The sequence below is a fragment of the Platalea leucorodia genome (assembly GCF_965183815.1).
Source record: "Platalea leucorodia genome assembly, chromosome: 1".
Taxonomy (NCBI): Eukaryota; Metazoa; Chordata; class Aves; order Pelecaniformes; family Threskiornithidae; genus Platalea; species Platalea leucorodia.
Genome location: NC_138823.1, coordinates 50666050 through 50679353, shown reverse-complemented (window position 1 = coordinate 50679353; position 13304 = coordinate 50666050). Strand labels below are relative to the sequence as shown.

At 36.3% G+C, this 13304-nt stretch overlaps 1 protein-coding gene across 3 annotated transcripts in view; it reads right to left on the bottom strand.

Moving 5' to 3' along the window:
* Positions 1–13304, bottom strand: part of SS18 (SS18 subunit of BAF chromatin remodeling complex) — a 44562-nt gene that overhangs the window by 8646 nt on the left and 22612 nt on the right. For 2 of the 3 annotated variants that reach the window (XM_082321367.1, XM_082321368.1), the window contains exons 5-7: positions 11008–11229; positions 2125–2292; positions 1307–1411 (exon numbers count right to left, since the gene is read on the bottom strand). In XM_082321367.1, coding sequence (XP_082177493.1) covers positions 1307–1411; positions 2125–2292; positions 11008–11229 — 495 coding nt within the window. The remainder of the gene's footprint in view (positions 1–1306; positions 1412–2124; positions 2293–11007; positions 11230–13304) is intronic. The other variant, XM_082321369.1, reaches the window with a different exon arrangement.

The following is a 13304-nucleotide window of genomic DNA, read 5'->3' as shown; positions in this document are numbered from 1 at the left end:
AATTCATTCTGCAACTGCACCTTATGTCACTGACTGAATCTAATACAAATACATAACCATTTACACGTCTTACAGTCTCTTTACATTCTATATAAGAGTAATAATGAGGTAATGATAAAGAATGAATCTTTAGAAGGAATAGGTCTTAGAGAAGTAACCTGTGCTGCCACAGAGCTGTCGATGGTAACATCCAATTGCCCTTACTACAGTAAATTGCCTGTAACCATCTAAAGTTCATGTGTATAACGTAAAAGGTCCAAACTGAGAGCTTAATAATTACAAGTTAATGCAACTTGTAAAATAACTCTGCACATAAATCTCCAGAAATAACACATGTAAGCTTGTATAGACATGGCTTGATGTATCTTAAAATCAATTTAACAGAAATTAAAATTCAAACAACTAACTTGTATCCTTTTATTTGCAATGAGTAGTTGATTTGGCAACTACACAGCTTTGCTTTGTATACATTTTCAAAATGTTAACATCTACCACATTCCTTGAACTTGATAAGATACCGTTAAGGTGCACACACGGTTATCATAGTAGTCATGAGTCAGCATCTTTGTTCACCCAGTCTCTGCTGAGCCTAAAAACAGGTTAATTGCAACTTTTCTAACTTAAAACACAATCCAATAGCCTTCAGCACTCTAAATTCCAAGAGGCAGGACAGATTTATGCAATTCAAAGTTATGGTCTTGTCTTGAACGCACTGGAGGGACTTCTAAAGAGGACTCACAATTACAAGCTCCTCAGGGCAGGGACCATTTTATTCCTTTGTAAAAATTAAGCTCAAGGCCCATACCATCCATAGCAGCAATAACACATTTGTGCGACATATTAAAACTAAACACTAAGTTAAAAAAATAGAATATTTACAGAAAAATCGTATTTTTTCACCAAGTTTTTCCACTTCAATAAAATCTTTAACAAAAGGATATCGCCCCCTCTCTTATTTGTAATAAAGGTATGACTGTTTTAATTCATCTCAATTATACTAGATACGCTACAGAACCCTCCATACTTTTAGATAAACCAATTACAGAATTTTCACTTTGAGATACTAAAACTGCTGCTAAGAGTTTCAAATGGGAGTATTACAAGTTACATACTTTGAATAAGTTGTAAAATTAACTAGTCATAGTAACTTAAACTGTAGTAACAATTCCGAATTTGGAAGGTTTTGTAAATGTAAGGTATGATATTCAATGACTATTCTTGCCCCATTCCCTAATTTTGGCCATATGACTACATTAATATTGGGCAGGTATAGAAAATGGGAAAGTTAACATTTATGAGAGATTACCATCAGGGTAATATTGCTGGTTCATGCCTTCTGGAGGACCTTGTCCACCATGACTGTATTGGTCCCCATAATAGTCTTCCTGGCCTGAGTACTGCTGTGGTGGGCCTGAAAAACCACAACCAGTCAATACGTAAATAACTTGTTTTCTCTGTTATAAAGCCTGCTAATTTTTGATTTTAGTATGAGAAATATTTCTCAAATGTACTCCCCACCCATATCGTTGCATTTCAGACAACATATGTAATCTGATTTACTTAAAAAAAAAATTAAATATATCTCTCTATATAAATACACACACACACACAGTTGTTTGGCTGCACTAGATTGAGCACATATATATCTAACTTCAGTTTTGAGCTCATTTTAGGAACATGCGTATAAAAGACTAAGGTGTTAAAAAATAAAGTTATTCCTTTTCTAAAAGGACTAAAAAAAAAGAAGCAAGATTGTAGAACGTTGTTCCTTTTTTGTAACTGAACAAATTCAGAACAAAGCAGGTACTCTGTTCCTTTTCTATACCTATCATTTAAATATTGAAACAGAATTCTGCATCAGCATATTTGAGATGCATATTTTTACATACTTTTTGTCAGAAAGAACTCAAAACAAAAGAAATACTTGTCTTCACGTTTCATGGTGATACCAGTAATCTGCTGCTGCAAGAACCACTCATAAGAGGGTAACAAAAAGAGTCGGCAAACAAAGTCTGTGATACCCAATGATCTGATCAAAATTTGGTGTAAGCAAGGAAGTGATTTAAAATAGTTTTAAAGATGGTTATTTAAAATCAATATAAAAACACTGAAGTGAAGTCCTACCTTGCTGTGGTGGCCTGTATGGAGGAATCTGTCTCTGACCCATCATATGATTTCCTTGGTTAACTTGGCCCATCATTCCCATAGGTGGCTGCTGCCCCTGGTAATGCTGGCCACCTGCTTGTGGCATGTTGTATTGCTGGGAGGGAGGCTGCTGGTGCATCATTGGACCTGTAAAAGGAAAAGTAGCAAATAAGTCTTCTGTAACACAAGAACATGGAAAACCCAACCTTTAAAAATGGACCCAAAAAGGCTCTGTATTTCTAGTGCTCTCATAAGGATTCGTTGTTTCTGGACCTATGCAAATGCAGGCAATCAATTTAGTAACCAAGTTACAAAATAGAACTCAGCCTAAATAAGGCTGCTTTCTGGATCATTTTTCTTCGAACTACACAGACAGTAGTTTACTCATGCACAAAGATAACTGAAACATTTTTACCATTTTTTATTTGTTTGTTTCAAAAAGCATCTGCAAAGAAAGTGTAGATGAAAACCTGATGGTGAAACCTAGATAAGCCATAGAAAAATTATTTAACATCGTGAACTCCTCGGGGCATAGTTTTAATACACATGTAGTTGTTGTTATAGTCCATCAACGAGCCACTTTGCTGTTATCACAAAATAAACAATTTTATTTAGCCTGCAAAGACAAACCACGTGTACCAGTGAGTCAGGCAATCACACAACAGGCAGTATGCAGAAAGGCCCACGGGAATACATGCTCTGCCCACCACTGAAGAGTCCCAAGCAGTAACAAATATCTTCTGTCATACCAAGCTGCACCAAGTTTCTATGAGCCACAGGGAGAGACCAGGGAAGATCAAGTACTGTCCATGTTTTATCAGCTGAGAAAATCTGGTTAAGGCTGACCTTGGAGAAATGCAAACTTCAGTAATGAAAACAGACAGTTAAAGAGCACCCTATTGACACCATACAGCAATGAAAATGATGATTATGCCATTTCATTATATGGGCTTGCAGGTTAGGTTGATGTAACTTTTAACAATGAACAGCTTCCTCACTTCCTCTGTAGTACCGCTTCAGAAGAGAGTTATTCCAGTATTAAAAATATGAAAAGAGTTGTGACAAGAAGCTAAGCTTCTTAAACAACATATTTTTATAACATATTAATTCAAACCACTTAACACATACTGCACAATTTATAATGGTGAAGCCCAAAGCTTTTTTTGTCGTCCCCCCCCTTTTTTAATTTATTTTATAAACTACAAAGACAACAAGTAACTAATCTTACTAAAAAACCCCAAAACAATCAAAACATCAAACTAGCACAGCCACTCCTTAGCCCCATCCCAGGAGAAAGAGGAAGGTATCATCTAGTTTTCTATATGCTAGATTTTACCATTGCATTTAATATTTTTAAATAACTAGGTGCTACAGCACAAGCAGAAAGTCCTACATAAAAACCGCAGTACTGGAAAACTACCTGGATGCAGTCAATACTGCAAATGGATTTATGTAAGGAAAGGAACACATAGTCACTTAGATCCTGTCTATGTGGGGTTACAAGAGAAAGTTAAGCCAAATTAATTAATGGTATGAATTTAAAGTGCGTGAGTTAAATCCCATTAAACCCCTGTGTTGAATCTCTCGGTGAGAAGTAAAGTGGCCTTAGTTCTGTTAAGCTTCATTTTCCTCTGAAGATAAATATTGGCCACTCTTAAAATGATCCAGTCATGCTTCTATCCTTCAGCATGGCAGTGTCCATGTCCCAACTTTAAAGTAAAAAAAATTGTTTAAATTGAGATACCGTAATTATTTTTCACTTAGCAAAAATATATTTCATTTTTTGATCTTCTGAACGAGTAGGTAATTTAGATCATTCCATTTCACTGCTCCTCTGTTTGGAGGTACTGAGAAACATTAGGCAGCCTCAAAAAAAAAATAAAAACTTGTTGCCATAATATTCCTAGATCTCAAGAAAGCTTGTTAATTAACAATATTAATATTAGTCACAATACAATGTGATAAAATGTGTTGGGTCCCCGTGGTGCAATGTAGAGGTTTTCTGTTTGCTTTTTAAATTAGAACTTCATTAACGCTTTGTAGAGCCACAATGAGAATTCACTACCCTGTATCAGACTGTGTATTGTGTTAATAACGGAGTGCCTGGCTTCCTTCCAGTTTGGTTCACATCTCTCTCTTATTAAGAAGCTACCTAGAAGAAGAACCATGGTCTATCGTCTCACACAACAGAATCATTTTATGTGGTAGTTTTCAGGGGTGAGGGAACTTCGAATTTGTTTTTTCTTTCGAAAAATCAAGGCTACAATAAAGCTATTTTTACTCATCGTATTATACTTAAGATGACATAAAACTAACCTAGAAAACCCCCTCACAAAACTTCAGTCAAAACTTAAGACCATTATTTCATGATCTAAGACATTCTAATATTTGTAGCGCATATTTTTTACAGCCCACTTAAAATACAGCTCTTGAATCTCCAATCAGGTCACAACAAACTACTTGGAGATAAGACCTCACACACAGAAGTTCACAAAACTGTGCGCTGCAAGAAAATGCTCACTGCTTTCAAAAACTCTCCTTAAAAACTCTTATTTTGTTGTGAATTTCTAGATCTGTTTATTCCAGAGAGGACAAAAATATCTGATTTGTACAGAGTCCAAAATGAGTCCAAGAAAATATTGTGCAGGACTATCCCTGCAAATATGCAAGTACACAAGCAGACTATTGTCTTTCCAAGAAACTATTTTAACTTTAACAGTACAAAAGCCCTATAAATGTTTCTGTATATTCAGAATGCAGCCATCACATGTCAATACACTGGAAGCATTCTTGGGATAAAAGTCTGAAGAAAAAGAAGCTAAGAAATAATACTGTAGGTCCTGTGAGGAGTGCAGGCAATTTTGGTAGTCATTAATCAGGCATCTGAAAAATGCACAGTGCAGAACCAAATCAGTCTTATGGGATAAGTGAATGTATAAAGTAAGCCAGACAATAGGTGAAAACTGAACTGCTAATTGTTCAGTTTAAGTAAAAAATAGTCTACGTTATCAAGAATACACAACATTTTCCTCAACTCCTCACTTCAAAGTCATCTACACCTACTAAATGAAAAAAACCTGTTCCAGCCAGTGTCTCATAAGAAGAACTCGCGTATAGGGGAGAAAAGGTATGTGGATTTAAGTAAAAATGGGCTGGTACCTGATCTTCTTAAAAATGCACTGACCTGGTGGCAGTCTCCTGACAAGAAATGACTTCAAGAAACTGACAACCTGGTCTTCAGATGTGTAAGATGAATAGAGAGAAACAGAAATGCAAACCAGCAAGTGGGTCCCAGATAAACCTAAGAAATTTGAGACCAGAAGTGCACTGAGGATGAAAGAGCTGCAGAAAAACTTAGCAGTTTTAAAATGTCTCCTTAGCTTTGTCTCTTCTGCTGAAACTCAAGATACTGGTGGCAAATGCTATGAGAGGACAAGAATAACCGCTGACAAGGTTGAAACTTCTAAAGAAGCAGAGAAGTGAGGAACCATATTCACAAATGAACTGGTGGCTCTGCTGTTCTGATTAAAAAGCTATGGGAGCAGCTGGATATAACCAAAAAGCAGCAGTACAAGCTATGGTTTCTTCAGTCTTCAAAAATATGTTAGTTTTGTCGCTAAGAGGAGGTCTATTCTTTAGGCATTTCACAATGTGCGCTCATATCAATGAAGCAATCCGATATCCACATCTAGAGTGGCAAAGTGCGCCATGCCATATATACCACGGTAAATCTCGTCATTGTGTCCACTGTTACATAAATAACAAAATATATACCTAGCAATGCAGCAGCCCTCAGCAAAAAACTTTTTTGTTGTTTTTCTTCATGTTTACAAAAAAATGCTTGTCTTTAAACATATGTGATGGTGATAACTCTTGCAAGAGCTAGCTTAGGAACCCTACCGTAGGGTAAATTTAACTTTCAATTTTCTCAAGGTTCTTGGCAAAAGCTGCAATTCAGATGTACTTGGTCAAATGAACCAAAATCTTAAAGGTGTTTTAACATGAAGGGCAGTTTAAACACTAGCTTAAAAGACTTTGAGGATACAAAACTTTTTGTTACTCCTAATGTATGATTTAGGCTGCAAATTAAAGGTAGTAGAAACTTCTCCACACTCACTTATTCCACAAAGTTCTCATCTCAAACTGAACCATAATTTCAGGTGTCATTTGAGGAAAAAATACATAAAAATAGGTCATACAAAAAAATTCCTTAGTTAGCAACGTGGCCTTTCATGTTTTACACTAGGGAAGAAAGATGAAAGAACAAGCACTGTGCCACCTGTTTATATCTTTATTTTTTCCAGATAGAAGAACCGCAGTGTCTTCTACAGCTAGACATCCTACAGATCCAGCTATAGCATGATGGCATTTCAGAATGTGGAGGCAATTTCATTTTTCTTTAATAGGTTAGATGTCCAAAAAATTGAGACTGCCCTGCTTTGTCCATGACATCGTGGCTACTGTAAGCAGCTGAGGTACTGAAACTAACAGCCTCTGCTTACATGGGAATGAAAAGACAGCAAGACGTTCACAAAAGGTCCTCAACCTCAGAAATCATTTTATCCTGATCTGTCATATACTGAATATGTTTATATTTCAGATAACACTGGATGTTCCTATCTTTGTTCCTTTCTTTATGTGGACAACAAAAGAACAGGAATTCTGCACCTGCCTTGTCTCTGCTGTCTCCATGATCACTTCGTATTTGCTTGTAATTGAAAGAGTTTGAAACTTCGATGGAATTTTTGTAAGTTGATATAAATGAAACTGTCTTTGAAAAAATCTCAGCACCAGATTCCACAATTGGTCTTCTGCAAATGATCAAGTCAAGATGATATGCTGTGTTAAAAGTAAGCTAGTTCCCCTCCCTCACCCCAAGCAACATTAAACACAAACTGGGGAGTTTGGCAACTTTGCTTCAAGCACTTCTAGCAAAGGAACAGAATCCTAGTAAAAGGATCCGAGAAACCAAGTTTCTGAGATGGCCAAGCTATGATTTCTTGGTCCTTACTTCTAAAGTATTTGAATTATATTGTTTATTATTCTTCTTTGACTGTGAAAGATCTGTTCAATATAAGATAAGAGGAATTTGCATGTTAAGTTTCAGTTTCCAGAAAATCGTGCTTACACCTCCCCTCTGAAAAGTCAAAAATTGGCAAGATGTGAAATATTTCATTCAGCAGAAATAGCTCCCATACAAAAGAAGAAATGCACCCATAAGGAAGGAGTTTATCCCACATTCACCCAGCTCCTGCTGCTTCCTCTCTCTTCCAAAAAAGTAGCCAGTATTCCTTGCAGATGTCCCAGGCTGCTACAGCAGTATTTTAATCAAGAGTCGTCTACAGAATCTTCCACTTACAACATTCTGCTTCCTAAGTCCAAAATGTCTAAGATTCTTATTTTAACTGGACTGACTATATAAAAACAATACTATGAAAATTTTGCTTCTCATTTAAGATATTCCTCTGGCTAGCATTTTATAAAGTAGTACAAATCAATAACGAGTACGAAGTGGAGACAGAAAGTAAATCCAACAATCAGTTCTGTTACTATGCATTTTATTTCTTAATTAGTGCTTTTTCATTTTTTCTTACTAACACCATCTGCCTCCAAATGTGTATATACAGCAAGATATTTTGCTAGAAAATGCACATAAAAAGTTATGTTAAAACCACCCAAAAGTTAGATCAAACCTTTCTGTGTGTTATGCTGTCTTTATCTATTATATGACAGCATGCTTTTTTTCTAAAAGTACTGACCTCATTCAGGACACGGTAAATATTATTCACTGAAAAGCTATTTCAATATTTTGTTTCCGCCTGATTGTTCATGTAAGATGCCATGCCTAGTCAAACACTGAAGACAGAATTATTAATTTACTCATGGGTTTTCTTGTGGCACTTGTAACTAAAATGTCCAAATCTTCATAATGAATATACTTCACAACACTCCTGTGAAATCAGATGATGTTGTAATCTTATCATCAGATTCATTCCTCTACAGATGGGGAACCCATGCAGGGAAAGATTAAGGTCAAAAACATCTACTAATTTTCAACAGCCACCTTGAGATGCTAGGGCCTTATCCTACAGAATATTTAGCATTGTATTCAGCTAGTGCTGTTACTAACTAACAGATATAGTAGGATCTCTCATTCTCCATATGGATCACTGCTTTATAAGAAACAATGCGCGCTCAGGGGTTCACAAATGCCTCCTGACAACAATACAGAGGTTCAGAAAATTTTAGTTTATTTCTGTTTCTGAATGGGAGCACATGCTACCAATTAAGAAATCTTCAAGTCACAATCTGTTTATTCCCTTTTTGTTAAACTGCACCTCAATTCTGCTCATTCTTGTTTCTTCACTTAGATGAGAAGCCTGCAGTGTCCTTGCTTGGCTGGGACCCTCTGCCCAGCCCGACGGGATCTTGGCTACCTATCTAAATCTCTCATGGTCTCACTGATTTCTCTGCCATTCTCTCACCTGCTGTCTTGGAGTCACAAGAGAGTGAAGATACAAAAATATTTCCTCTAATTTGTCACCAAATCTCAATACAAATGCAACAACTAAGAGCAGAAAATGGAGGAAATGTATTAAGTAGACCTGACTGGGAATATTCTTATGTCAAAAACCTTAGCTACCAATATGTAACAAACATGCACATCTTCAGATTTAAAGACTTCTTCCCCTACAGATATTTAAAATTTTACTAATTTGGGACAATATTTTCACTGAAACATCAAATAGCACCTTGCTGGCATAACAGACAAGTTTCAAAGCCTTGCTCTAAAGTAAGGGGCACCTGCACTCCTACATTTACATAAGAAGTGCTCTATTTACTCATGTTTTTGAGGGACATTGAAACATATTAAATAACGTAATTTTTCACCCTACTGTTAGAAATGGCTCTCCACTTCTGTGAAACTTTTGCAAAAAAAAAAAAAAATCAGCCTCGAAGCAGACATTTGGAATGGAGAAAGTCTCAGTCTAAAGGGCCAAAATTTAGCAAAATTAGAATTACTCAATGTGAAAGCTTACTGTGGACCTAAATGCAGACAATGGTACCAGCTCTTGTTCTAACTAGAGATTTTGCTTTTGCTCTTGAACGCATAATTTGGTTAGATACTGCTTTATTCCCCAAAGACACTTCAATACTATTATTTGTTCAGAACAGAAACCTTTTAAATGTCTTTCTGCCTAATTTCTAATGAGCAATTTTCAAGTTTGACAGAGTACTGAAAATACAGCAGGGGAATGAGGAAGAGTAAAGAACACTACTTTGAGATGGAATAATCACTAGTCCTAAATTGTAAGCCACTCATACAAAGTAAGTTGTTTTCTGTAGAGCGACTTAGTGGATGGCTCCCTCACACATACTGCTACATGTTTATTGCTAACTCTCTGCAACTAAGAAATTTCAACTGAGCATGCACAGGACTTTTCTAAAGCATCTTACAATGTTTACAGAATTACTCCATTGTGTATTGCACAGAATACACAGCTAACTTGCCAGTTCAGAGAGACAGTCAAAACTCTTCCCACTTGTGACGGTTTCCTTTGCTATGTGCCTATCTTTTGTTTCCTCTGCTGTTAAATTTTATGAAAAATGTCATTAACAATGTGGACAATGAAGGACTCAGATTTCCCACTTTCACTACTGCCAAGAAAACTGCAGAAACAGCTGTTTCGTCTTGACTCATTTTTCGTCTCTCATTAAACTTAGTCTTTTGTTTCTTTTGAACCTTTCTGTGATCTAATAATCAAACTCATCAATGTGATCTGGTCTGTTTGAACACCTCAGGAACAAATGGTATCTACCTAACAAAGTGGAGCTTTGGCCTTCAACAAAAGTATACTGCAATAAGAAGAACCTATGCCACTGGAGGATTATTTTTCTACAACGATCAGGAAGGGAGCCTTAGAAAAAAATACATTCTCCTACAGCATCAGAAAAGAGATGAAAACTTCGACTCAAGTCATATCCTTCAGCTAATATAGCCATAAGAGTTCATACATACTGGGACAAAAAACTATACTTGCTGTAACCTGGCAGAAGTTTTTTTTTTTTTTTTTTAATTTTGTAGTATGTCTTCTAGCAGGTAGTACGTCCAGATCCAAATATAGTAACAGACTTAACAGGTAAACTGAAAATACTGCTTGCTGATTTGTAAAGCACATTTGTAAGAATATGCAGTATACATACGATTTAATAATTTGGTCTATTGTGACTCTAATGTAATATTTTAATTCTGCAATGTCCTTGCACTTCAACAAGGACCATACTGTCAACAGGATACATCATTTGTTTATGCTATGCAAATATCCCAGATACAAAATTAGTTTTGAATTTTACTACATACACAAGGACATCTCCTGAAAACAGTAGGGAGTAGCGGATTTGTTCCTGGAACTGAATTTTATTTCTTTAAGATTAACAGACATTCCACACTAAAACAGCATGCAGCAGAGAACAAAGATTAATTAGGTACAAAAATCTGAGGGCTACCTGACTTTAATTTTTCAATTTACCCAAGAGACTTCAGAGTAGAGATGTATTTTATCAACTCCAGCAATAATAACACTTAGATAGAAGTGTAAAGTCTGAGAAAGATAAACAGTAGTTCAAACTTATAACTGATGAAAGCAGATCCATTCCCAGATTCTCACACAATACCTGAAAACAGTTCAATGTCTGCAAATAAATAAAAAGTCACTGACACACAGGAGAAAGGAGAAGTAGAGTCCTCCAAACATGGGTACAAATGCATTTAGAGAAGGAAATCTACAAGAAAAGACCTTTAAAAGAAGTCTGTAACCAAGATGTTTCCTTTTTACAGAAGCTAACAAGCACCTCACTTACCTTGGTTTGGTTGCATGTTCATGTTTGGTCTGGGACCGTAGCTGCCCATCGGCTGTCCCTGGCTCATAGTCATCTGATTCTGCACTGGCATACTCTGTGAGGATGGCACTGAGTGATTATAGCCGCCCATTGACCCATGGCTACTTGAAGGCATGTTCATGGAACTGTTTGTCATATTGAGTTGGTTAGGTCCAGGTCCTTGCATAGGCATATGGTTAGGTCCTTCAGAAAGAAAAATAAGGAAGAAAGGTTCTACATTAAGTATCATAAAACAAGCAAATTAGACATACTGAATCACAAAACTAAATAAAAGTTACTAAATACAATTACATTAAAACAAAGCTAAAACAGAGTTTGTTCATGACCAACTTAAATTTAGAAAAAAAAAAAAAATAGTTAACAAAAAAGTTCAGCTCCACTATGCAATACATTTTCTTTTGTTGAGCAGCTGAAGCTACTAAAACAAAGGTGTAAAATATCATACAGCTCATCTTATATCCATATCATATGCAAAACTAGTCTTTTTAGTACCTGCACAACACACCCTGAATTTCAACCTGAATTGCATGGTATCAGTTTAACAGACAGCTTGGTAGCTCTATCACAGCTACACATATAATTTTTACAATAGCTGTAACATTTCAGTTTATTTAAAAACAAACCGTACTAGACACTTCTCTGAAAGTAACAGTTAACTTTTTTCTTTTCCCAAAAGTCAGGCAGTATTAACATTGACATGGTACAAATACATGTAGAATAAAAATAGCTGAAGGCATATTTAACATTGTTTGAACATATAACCTATAGCCAATATTCTGCAACTGTATTTACAGATTACTTGGGTGGGAGATGATGACTGGAAGGACAGCCATCAAATTATCAGCTCACCTCTCATGCTTGCAAAGATTCAAAGGAAGAGCAACCTGTTCATATACCCATGAGGCCAACTACATCTCTTCACCCTTTATTTCACTTCTTGACAACATCGGCTGGAATTGGACTGTTCTCTGAATTAAATCTACTCTCAATGGGTATTTTAAAACATATAAACATCACAATACCATCTGATCAGTTTACTCATTACTTCAGCTGGGATAAGTTAGCAGCTACTAGGAGTAAAATTAGTAAGAGCTGTGACTGGATATAAATATGACAAATGAAAAAAGTAAATGAAATGCAAGGATTATATGTATGACAAGTACCACATTAAGAGTTTATAAAGATATGTACAACCAGAGCATGTGACAGAGCAGGTCAACTGTAAACAAGGCAAGTGTTGATATATACAGAGTTCACTGAGAAGATGCCATAGTTGCCAAACATGCCACAGGGTTTTTGTTAAGCTACAAAAAAATAAGAAATACAGAAAACTTAGAAGAGGAACCTAAAAGAAACTATGCCAGTACAGTTGTAGGAAGATAGTGATATGGTTACACATCTCCTTGGGGCGAGGCAGGGGGGGGAAGTATCTGGTTTCAGATGTAAACAGCTCCCAAGTCCTGTCTTGGCTAAAGAAACAACTGCACTAATCTAAGACAGAATGAAGGCTAAAATAAGGACATAGAGGAGCTGTACACAAGGTCACAGAGGCAATACCAACTGACCTGCAAACAAAAAGATGCAGAAGATAACAATGATCAAGGAACACAGCTACTAAAAGCCAGTAAGAAACAGAGAATACATTTAAGAATATGTTTACCCTCTTGCCCTTTTCAAGGCACCTTACTGAAATGAACACATAAGCTTATTTTATCAAGGAAAGTGAAAAAGCTAAAAGAGGTATCATAGGTGCAGTTCACTGCTCCTGCAAAACAAGGTGGGCAGAGATTGCTGAATTGTACAAAGGTGGATCCACCACAAATACAGAATAACTAACTCAGTGAATAGGATTGTGACCATGGCATAGATGCCAACACTGCCTAACTCTGTAATAGTGAGAACATGGAGACAGCTTAATTCTGAAAAAGTGAAATCATCTCTAACCATGAGATCAATCATCAATGTGTTAAAGTAAAGCTGAGGTGAAGAAAGGCTCCAGACTGTAGTGCCAAGCAAGCAACTACTGCAAGACTGCTGGAAGAATACTTTCTTAATGTCTTTCCTAAGAAAAGGAAGGAATACACAGGGTTAGTGCCAGAAAGTCAGGGTCTGGGAGTGGTTTTGTTCCTTTTTGTTTAAAGGAAGAAACTGTCAATAATAGATTTCAGAGAGCTAGCCAAGCGCACAGTGGAATAAGTTTTTAAAAACCAGTAACGGAAGAACCAAAACAGGGAAGGCAAAAATTATCGCGCGAGAGA